General features: G+C 45.3%; 1 protein-coding gene across 1 annotated transcript; it reads right to left on the bottom strand.

Moving 5' to 3' along the window:
• Window positions 1-3,621: 3,621 nt before the first annotated feature.
• On the bottom strand, window positions 3,622-4,613 carry LOC123098866 (protein DMP6). Its single transcript, XM_044520942.1, has one exon. It carries the CDS (start codon window positions 4,479-4,481, stop codon window positions 3,819-3,821), a length of 663 nt encoding a protein of 220 aa, XP_044376877.1. The 5' UTR covers window positions 4,482-4,613; the 3' UTR covers window positions 3,622-3,818.
• Window positions 4,614-11,354: the final 6,741 nt, after the last annotated feature.

Below are 11,354 nucleotides of genomic sequence, written 5' to 3'. Positions count from 1 at the left end.
AAACATGGAGATCCAATCCAACGTGAAGCAAATATTTTTATTAGCTGGAGCAAAAGCAGGAATGACAATGGACTCCGAGGATGAAATATCAGAGTCTGATACTAGAAAAGGTGATTCATCTTATCCTGAATCTGTTTGCGGTCATGTCTGCATCGATCGTACTTATACAACTTCGTGAGCCTTCTCCGACAGTGGCTCGAGCGATGATAAAGCACCATCATTTTCTTCCATGGAAAAGCTTTAAGAGATGAGGTATCTCCTTAGAAAAAAAGCCTATGGTAATGAATTTTTCTCTTCTAAAGATGAATTTTATGCTAAGCTTAATAAGATTGCGAAAGTTCAGCAAGATTCGCTTGAAAAACTTGAGAAAACCCTCAGGGAGTCTTAAGGTTTGTTAGTCGAAGAGATGGAGAAGAATCAATCATTGACAAATGAGCACTCCGCTCTCTTATCAACCTTTGAGGATTTATAAACGCAACATGACTCTATCTCAATTGTTATGAGAAACTTACCAATGATTTCCTGAAAAGGAAACAAGAACTCAAACAACTGAGATAGTCTTATGATGATCTTCTCTCATCACCAAACAAACTAATGCAATTCCTGATAGATTTGTCCCACCGTCCTTAAAATGCCTAGAGTATAACAATATTGATTCTACTGTTGAACTCTCACATGCTGCTGAAACAAATGTTTCAAGTATTATTATAAATACTAAGTACTTTGACATGAAAATGCTGTTATCTCTGATGAAAATGTTAGGTTGAAGAACTTGCTTGAGACAAGAATGTTAAAAAGTCTCAAAGGGCATCAAACCCTTTGCCCTCTCTCCACTTTATTAGCATAGGGGGCTATGCCGCCCTCCCCCACCCCCAGCACGCCACTATGTTTCTTTAACATTTGTTCTATATACATGTATATATGATATCATCATCATTTGCATCTATAATCCATTTAGTGTAGTGTATTATGAACTTATTTTCTAATGGAGTTACATTTTTTAGTTTATACATTTGGAATGACTTTCATGGCATGCAATACATACTCATGGAAGTACTCCCTCTAATATATTATAGTCGTTGGGCTCATTGTGCCCATATTGTAGTAGGTCCTCTGAAATGTCCGCGATGTCATCGGTATGAATCAGGTGTTTACATAAAGCTCAAGACCCTCCATGATGAAACCCGTGAGTTCAAGATCGTTCGCTTCATGTTAGTGAAGTTAGTTCTCACCGTGTTTGGTTTGCAATCCCGAGTTAGCCTTTTATGTTCGTATACAAGCAAATCATGTAATATTCACTATATCCTTTTGATTTTTGATTTTTATGTTTACTAATCGTTTGTTGAATTAACATTTTCACATAACTTTTTGTCAATTGACATGTTAATCACATGTTGGGCTAACTAACTTACCAGGATTCTAGAGTCTATGAAGAATAATGTCAAAGCTTCAAAATTTTGAAATTATATTGACATGCAATTAAATAAGGATTATCGGGACCGCGCCACTCCACTTTATTAGGATAGGGGGCTATCCCCCTCCCTCGCAGCACGGCACGATATTTCTTTACTATTTGTTCTATGTTGAAGTACATGTATGCTACCATCATCATTTATATCTATAGTCTCATATGCATAGTGCATATGAACCTATTTTCTAATGGAGTTACATTTTATGTTTATACATTTGGAATGACTTTCATGGCATGCAATACATACTCATGGAAGTACTTCCTTAATCTATTATAGTCATTGGGCTCATGTGACACCCCCGCCTCGGTCGTGCACTAATCATACATGCAAACATGCACGATCTAGGCCAGAGACTCACGGGAAGAAATCACAACACAACTGTAAACACAAATTCAAACATTAAGCTTTAAATTACAAGCCAGGGTCGTGAGGACCCGAATACATAAGTCAACGAAAGCAACAATATCTGAGTACATCGACTAGGACTTCCTTAAAACTCAGTCGACTGAGTTTTAGCCATCCCCCTTTTTTGCGGGGATGGTTATGTTTATGCTAATTTAATATGTTTCGTGTAGTCACATATTTACAAAAAGATACCATCATATTATTGTACAAATAGACGGGTGCGGCAACGCACACCTCCAATGATCTAGTATACAATAATGACAAGTTGTTTTTACCTTGTTTAGATTAAGTTATCTAGCCCCTGTTCCGGTGATGCGTCTAGCATCGCCGGTGGGCGTGTGGAGGTGTGTCTCTGGTGGATCTGTCCTTGGTGAATTTGCTTGGATTTGATCGTCGTTCATCTTTGTTCGTGTGTCTTCAGGTTGAATCCTTCTTATCTACAATCTTCATCGGCGACAATTGATGTTCTGGTGCATTGGTTCTATGGGGCCTTAGCACGACGACTTCTCAACTGTCTACTACAACAAGGTTTGTCCGGCTCCGGCGAGGGAGGGGCGATGACAACCTCGCGCCTTCGACTCGCTTCAGTGCTTATAGTCATCGCTAGGTGGTCTATCGATCTGGATGTATTTTTTATTATTTCTAGTGTTCGTCGTACTACCATGATTGAAGATGAATAGGTCAAAAGTTTATCCAGCAAAAAAAGAAGTTATCTACCACTCCAGATTATCTACTTCTACTGATTCTGAGATATTTTTATTTTCCTTTTAATTATCTACCACTCCAGATTATCTACTTCTACAAAAAACACTCTTCAAAAAACATTTAAAAAATGTTGAAAGAGTGTTTGGAAAATGTTGAATGAGTATTTAAAAAATGTTGAACACATATTTCAAAAACCTTTAACATGTATTTGAAAAAATGTTGAACAAGTATTTGAAAAAATGGTGTACAAGTATTTGAACAAATGTTGATCATTTATATAAAAATGTTTAAAAAGTTTTGAAAAATGTTTAACTAGTATTTATGAACGTTGACCAAGCATTTGGAAAATGTTGAACAGGTATTTGAAAAAATAATGTTGACAAGTCTTTGAAAAAATGTTGATCATGTATATAAAAATGCTGAACAAGCATTTGAAAAATGTTGAACACATATTTAAAAAGATGTTGTACATGTATTTGAAAAAAATGTTGATCATGTATATAAAAATGTTGAACAAGTATTAAGAAAATTTTGAACAAGTATTTTGACAAAATGTTGACAAGTATTTGAGAAAATGTTGAACAAGTATTTAAAAAATGTTAAACAAGCATTTTAAGGAAAAACCGAAAATGAAGCATACGCCCGGAGAAGAAAAAAACAAAAGAAAGTGAAAAAATGGAAAAGGAAAAGGAAAACTAAACAAAAAGTGGAGAAGAGAAAAGGAAAAAAGAAAAGAAAAGACGAAAAGAAAAAATAGAAATAAAAACATGAAAACAAATGGAAAACCGACTTTTTTGTTCGGAGTGGAAAACAAATGGCCTCCCTGTTCTTCTAAAAAAAAGGCGTCTCATACTTATCACAAGCGAGACTTGGTCAGAGTGGCGAGCAGGGTCGAATCCCGCTTCTCCCATATATTATTTTTCTTTTTCTGCGCGAACATGGGCCAGCCCGATTTCTCCAACCGCTTCAGCGAGACATCTTTTCAAATAATGCGATAAATAGTCGCTGCGTTTGGGATGAGGGTCTTTCAGACAGAAGCTGAGGCAAATATGAGGGACATTTTGTTTAAAAAGCATGGTATATTTACTCTTTACCGCCTGTCACTTTGTACTCCCTCGTCGCGGTTGGCGCACGGCCGAGAGAGTAGCATTTTCTTTTCTTTATACTCCACAAGAGAAGAGAGAAGAAGAAATAATCGTGGATCGAATAGTAGGAAGGGCAGCACTCGGGAATCAATCAATGCTGCGAGAGCGGGAAGCCGATGCCGTGGCGTGTGGTGGGGAAGGTGACGAAGAGCATGCTCCCGACCACCCCAATGGCGATGGGCAGCACGGTGAGCACCTGCGCGGCGTCCTCGGACGGCACGGGGTAGAAGCAGGACACGACGTTGCGGTCCAAGAGCGCGACGGCCACGAAGACCATGACGGTGACGACGGCGTGCACGAGGTCGAGGAAGCGCAGCCTGTAGGCTGCCGCGGCCTGCGGGTCGAGCGGCGCGCCGCCGTCGATGACCCAGAGCCCGCGGCGCGTGGCAAAGCCGTAGCGCACGGCGCCCTTGGCGTCCCGGAAGCTGTCGGTGAAGCTGAGCGCGAAGCAGGAGAGCGCGCAGAGCGCGACGAGCGCGGCCGCCATGGCGCGGTTGGCGCGGACGCAGTGGCCCTGGTCCGTGACGATCGGGGACAGCAGCTGGAACGCCATGACGGTGCCCGTGGGCAGCAGCGTCGCCAGGTGCGCCGTGCTCTGGTACGTCTGGCTGATTGCCCTCTGCATCGGGCTCAGCCCGTCGCCAGCTGGGTCGTCGCGGACGGCCGGCGGCCTCGCCAGGAGTGGCCGCTCCTCGTCGACGCCGTCCTCGCGCCCCTGCCGCGCCACCACCTCGTTCTGCACCGCCGCCGCCATTGCCGCTGTCGGACTCGCTTCAATCTACCCTCTTGACGAAAGAATCTTGCCTATGATGATGAATAAACCGGAAGGAGGGGCAAGGGAATGCGAATGATGTGTGACAGCCGGTGCAACGGAGAAGGGATTTAAAGGGGGTTTCAGGGAATGCCGCGCGCGGCGTGACGACACGGGTGGAGCTTGCCGGGGCGTTTGCGGCTGGCCGGCAGGCCGGCGGGCGCTTGCGCTTGGCTTGCAAGAAACAGGAACCTTGATTGAAACCGACACAAATCGGTGGAGGTTTTTCGCCGTTGCTTGCAAGAGAGGTGGACCGAAACGCGGGACGCGACCCGACCCTTTGCCGCTTCAAGTCAAAGCCTTTGCCTTGGGTTGCTTCCGGCTGCACTCCCGGCCAGTGGCCACGTAACACTAGCACAGCCGCGCGCGCAGTTGAGTAACGCAAGGTGCAACGCGATTACGCCAACACGCGTAGTTATAGACTAATAGTAGTAGATAACCATTACTGTGCACGATGGCTATTAAGCAAATACGTTAGTTAGGTAGATGGAGAATCATTATCCGTACCGTGCATCGCGTCGTCCAGTGCGTTTTTGTGTGAGTGAAAGGCTTTGGCACGATGCGTATTACTATCGGATTTAGGCAAAGACTTTGAGCGGGGTAGACGTGCGTCCGTGTCGTGCCAGCTGAATGTGTGCGGCCCACTACCGCGCCACAAGGACACGAGTCTCGGAAGGGAATTGTTTATAAGGTTTGTTTTTCTTTTGGCAACGATGTTTATACGATTTCGGGTGTGAGAGCATCACTAGCAGATCCTAGAACTGGACGGCAAGCGAAACGAGTATAAGGGCGTCCGTAAAAAAAATCACGGTGTCATGAGCGCTTCGGCGGAACAGATTTAGCCGGAACGCTCACGGGACCGTAAATTTTGCATAGCAGCAAACAAATTACACATTTCAATGATATGAACCAAATGAAATTGTAATATTAATTCAACATACGAATATATAAATTGTTCGAAAAGCGATTCTTTTCATTACAACAAATGTTCAAATTTAAATAATTATTACTATACCAAATTGTTTAAATCTCACACGAATAGAAATGAATAAAAATGAGGATCTATCTGCCCCATAGAGTTGCCACCGATGCTCAATAAGATCACGCTGGAGTTGGTTATGTGAATCACGGCTCTCGGACTTCCGATAGGTCTCAAGAAATGCAGTGATCTCATCTACGTCCCTAGCAGGCTTCACACAGCTACCAACATTGTCATAGTTGTACTCCAAGTCCAAATCTCTCTCATCCTCGACGATCATGTTGTGTAAAGTTACACAAGCAGTCATGATGTTTCTGAAGGATTTTTTTACCTCAGAAGCGAGTAGAACCTCAAATAATGGCAAACCTAGCTTGCAACACACCAAATGCCCTCTCAATATCCTTTCGACAAGCTTCTTGTGCTTCGGCCAAAAATTTGCAATTCTTCATTTTGGGGTCACTAATGGTCTTCACAAATGTTGACCATGAAGGATAAATACCGTCGGCAAGATAGTACCCCATGGTATAGTCATAGCCATTGGTGGTATAGTTGCAAGCCGGAGCTTTGCCACTAACTAGCTGGGCAAATAAATGAGAGCGCTCCAAAACATTGATATCATTGAGAGACACAGACATACCTAAGAAGCAATGCCAAATCCATAGATCATTCGAAGCCACGACTTCAAGCCCAATGGTTGGTTTACGTTTGTGGCCGGTGTATTGCCCTGTCCAAGCCACTGGGCAGTTCTCCACCTCCAATTAATGCATGCATCAATACAACCAAGCATGCCCAGACGTCCCCTTGCTTCGTTCATTGCCATTAACTTCTTTGTGTCTTCTTCATTTGGTGCTCAAAGGTACTCCGGTCCAAAAACCCAGATCATTATCTTCGCAAAGACACAGATCCATTTGATAGTGGTACCTTAGCCAATGCAAAGATATTCGTCCACGTAGTCGGCAGGAACACCATATGGAATCACTCTCATCGCCGTTGATATTTTTTGATATATGCTAAAGCCAATAAAACCGTCTCCCGCAAAAAAAAGCAATCAAACTTGCGACATTCCTACATTGAGTGAAAAAACGACAATTTCGCTCGCAAGCCTAGACGATCCGGATGAAAAGTGACCTACGCATTCGGTATCACCTACGAAAGAGGTGAGCCAGTTATGTCGGTACCATGGTGAAGTAGTCTTTCATGAGAATCTTGTCGCCGAGAGCTCGGTTGCTAGGAATGCATAGCCGGCCGACCATGGATCCGTGCCGCTTATTCTTATGTCTCACCTCAACTGATTCCACAAGATGCAACAACACTATGTTGTCGATATCGTCGTCGAGGATCATCTCTTCGATGTCAGAATCATCAGACGAGGACTAACTCCAATCCATCTACAAAATGCACACAAAATGGCCATGAATTTCACCCGAACCTACTCTGGCCAAATCGAGCACGAACCCGCGAGTGTTGGACATACCTCACCCGAAGCAAAGTCGTTCCGCCTGTTGGAGAATGTTGCATGGAAAACAAAAAATTCTACGCACACGCAAGATCTATCCATGGAGATGCATAGCTACAAGATGGGGACAACATCTTCATACCCTTGGAGATCGCTAAGCGGAAGCTTTTAAAAATGCGGTTGATGTAGCCGTACACCTTCATGATCCGTCTCGAGCAAGTACCGAACATACGGCACCTTCGCGTTTAGCACACATTCAGCTCGTTGACGTCCTCGCCTTCTTGATCCAGCAAGAGGGGCGAAGTAGTAGATGAGTTTTGACAACACGACGACATGGCAATGGTGGTGGTGAAGAACAATCTCTGTAGGGCTTCGCCAAGCAAACGGAAACTATGACGGAGGAAAAACTAGAGGGGACGGGGTTGCCGGCACACGTCTTGGTGAATCTTGATGTGTTCCGGGTGCTAGCCATGCCTCTCTATATACATATTGAGCCCTGGGGTCGTTTCTTGGAGAAAGAGCCTCCTCAAAGTTGGTTTGGCACGCAAGGCAAGTGTCCTTCTTGGACTCCACGACCAGACACCAGGGTCCTCGGTGTCTGGCCCAGACGCCAGGGTCCCTGGTGTCCGGCCCCCGACCTCTGCAAAACTTCCTTTTGCACCTTCCTAAAGCCCCGTGAGCTTTACCCCTTGGTCCAAATAAAGTGTTCTCACACCAGAACATTTCAGGAAACATCCGAAACCCCTTCCGGAGACCAAACACTATTATCCCATATATCAACCTTTACCTCCAGACTATTCCGGAGCTCCTCGTCATGTCCGTGATCTCATCCAGGACTCCGAACAACATTCGGTCACCAACAAACATAACTCATATAATACTATATCGTCAACGAACGTTAAGCGTGCGGATCCTGCGGTTTCGAGAATGATGTATAAATGACCGAGACGATTCTCCAGTAAATAACCAATAGCGGGACCTGGATGCCCATATTGGTTCCTACATATTCTTTGAAGATCTTTATCGGGCGAACCTTTATGACAACATACGTGTTGGGGAACGTTGCATAAAATAAAAAATTTCCTACGTTCACCAAGATCAATCTATGAGTTCATCTAGTAACAAGAGAGGGGAGTGCATCTACATACCCTTGTAGATCGCGAGCGGAAGCGTTCAAGAGAACGGGGTTGAGGGAGTCGTACTCGTCGTGATCCAAATCACCGGAGATCCTAGCGCCGAACGGACGGCACTTCCGCGTTCAACACACGTAAGGTCAGCGTGACCTCTCCTCCTTCTTGATCCAGCAAGGGGGGAAGGAGAGGTTGATGAAGATCCAGCAGCACGACGGCGTGGTGGTGGATGCAGCAGGGTTCCGGCAGGGCTTCGCCAAGCGACTACGGGAGGAGGAGGTGTAGCAAGGGGGAGGGAGGCGCCAGATGTCAGGGTGCGGCTGCCCTCCCACCCCCCCTCTTTATATAGGGACCCCAGGGGGGGCGCCGGCCCTAAAGATGGGATCTCCCAAGGGGGGCGGCGGCCAGGGTGGTGGAGTGCCCCCCAAGGCAAGTGGAGGCGCCCCCTCCCCTAGGGTTCCCAACCCTAGGCGCAGAGGGGGGCCCAGGGGGGGCGCACCAGCCCACCAGGGGCTGGTTCCCCTCCCACTTCAGCCCATGGGGCCCTCCGGGATGGGTGGCCCCACCCGGTGGTCCCGGTACAACACCGGTGAACCCCGAAACTTTCCCGATGGCCGAAACTCGACTTCCCATATATAATTCTTTACCCCCGGGCCATTCCGGAACTCCTGGTGACGTCCGGGATCTCATCCGGGACTTCGAACAACTTTCGGTTTGCTGCATACTAATATCTTTACAACCCTAGCGTCACCGAACCTTAAGTGTGTAGACCCTACGGGTTCGGGAGACAGGCAGACATGACCGAGGCTGCTCTCCGGTCAATAACCAACAGCGGGATCTGGATACCCATGTTGGCTCCCACATGCTCCTCGATGATCTCATCGGATGAACCACGATGTCGAGGATTCAAGCAACCCCGTATACAATTCCCTTTGTCAATCGGTACGTTACTTGCCCGAGATTCGATCGTCGGTATCCCAATACCTCGTTCAATCTCGTTACCGGCAAGTCACTTTACTCGTACCGTAATGCATGATCCCGTGACCAGAGACTTGGTCACTTTGAGCTCATTATGATGATGCATTACCGAGTGGGCCCAGAGATACCTCTCTGTCATACGGAGTGACAAATCCCAGTCTCGATCCGTGTCAACCCAACAGACACTTTCGGAGATACCTGCAGTGCACCTTTATAGCCACCCAGTTACGTTGTGACGTTTGGTACACCCAAAGCACTCCTATGGTATCCGGGAGTTGCACGATCTCATGGTCTAAGGAAAAAATACTTGACATTGGAAAAGCTCTAGCAAAAGGAACTACACGATCTTGTGCTATGCTTAGGATTGGGTCTTGTCCATCACATCATTCTCCTAATGATGTGATCCCGTTATCAATGACATCCAATGTCCATAGTCAGGAAACCATGACTATCTGTTGATCAACGCGCTAGTCAACTAGAGGCTCACTAGGGACATATTGTGGTCTATGTATTCACACGTGTATTACGATTTCCGGATAATACAATTATAGCATGAATAAAAGATAATTATCATGAACAAGAAAATATAATAATAATCCTTTTATTATTGCCTCTAGGGCATATTTCCAACAGTCTCCCACTTGCACTAGAGTCAATAATCTAGTTACATTGTCATGAATCGAACACCCATAGAGTTCTGATGTTGATCATGTTTTGCTCGCGGAAGAGGTTTAGTCAACGGATCTGCGACATTCCGATCCGTATGTACTTTGCAAATATCTATGTCTCCATCTGGAACATTTTCACGGATGGAGTTGAAAGGGTGCTTGATGTGCCTGGTCTTCTTGTGAAACCTGGGCTCCTTGGCAAGGGCAGTAGCTCCAGTGTTGTCATAGAAGAGAGTGATTGGCCCCGACGCATTGGGTATGACTCCTAGGTTGGTGATGAACTCCTTCATCCATATTGCTTCATGCGCTACCTCCAAGGCTGCCATGTACTCCTCTTCACATGTAGATCCCGCCACGATGCTCTGCTTGCAACTGCACCAGCTTACTGCTCCACGATTCAATATATACACGTATCCGGTTTGTGACTTAGAGTCATCTAGATCTGTGTTGAAGCTAGCATCGACGTAACACTTTACGAAGAGCTCTTCGTCACCTCCGTAGACGAGAAACATGTCCTTTGTCCTTTTCAGGTACTTAAGGATATTCTTGACCGCTGTCCAGTGTTCTTTGCCGGGATTACTTTGGTACCTTCCTACCAAACTTACGGCAAGGTTTACATCAGGTCTAGTACACAGCATGGCATACATAATAAATCCTACGGCTGAGGCATAGGGGATGACACTCATCTCTTTTTTATCTTTTGCCGTGGTCGGGCATTGAGCTGAGCTCAATCTCACACCTTGCAATACAGGCAAGAACCCTTTCTTGGACTGATCCATATTGAACTTCTTCAATATCTTATCAAGGTATGTGCTTTGTGAAAGACCTATGAGGCGTCTCGATCTATCCCTATAGATCTTGATGCCTAATATGTAAGCAGCTTCTCCAAGGTCCTTCATTGAAAAATACTTATTCAAGTAGGCCTTAATGCTGTCCAAAAGTTCTATGTCATTTCCCATCAAAAGTATGTCATGTACATATAATATGAGAAATGCTACAGAGCTCCCACTCACTTTCTTGTAAATGCAGTCTTCTCCATAAGTCTGCATAAACCCAAATGCTTTGATCATCTCATCAAAGCAAATGTTTCAACTCTGAGATGCATGCACCAGCCCATAAATGGATCGCTGGAGCTTGCATACCTTGTTAGCATTCTTAGGATCAACAAAAACCTCCGGCTGCATCATATATAGTTCTTCCTTAAGATGGCCGTCAAGGAATGCCGTTTTGACGTTCATCGGCCATATCTCATAATCATAGTATGCGTCAATTGCTAACATGATTCGCACGGACTTCAGCTTCGCTACGGGAGAGAAAGTCTCATCGTAGTCAATCCCTTGAACTTGCCGATAACCCTTAGCGACAAGTCGAGCTTTGTAGATGGTAACATTACCATCCGCGTTCGTCTTCTTCTTAAAGATCCATTTGTTTTCTATCGCTCGCCGATCATCGGGCAAGTCTGACAAAGTCCATACTTTGTTTTCATACATGGATTCTATCTCAGATTGCATGACTTCAAGCCATTTGTTGAAATCTGGACCCGCCATCGCTTCTTCAGATTTTTTGTCAAAAAAGACCACATGCCGAACAAAATTGCTAGAAAAG

The sequence above is a fragment of the Triticum aestivum genome, chromosome 1B, assembly GCF_018294505.1.
Source record: "Triticum aestivum cultivar Chinese Spring chromosome 1B, IWGSC CS RefSeq v2.1, whole genome shotgun sequence".
NCBI classification, from domain to species: domain Eukaryota; kingdom Viridiplantae; phylum Streptophyta; class Magnoliopsida; order Poales; family Poaceae; genus Triticum; species Triticum aestivum.
This window is presented reverse-complemented; position numbering and strand designations above follow the sequence as displayed.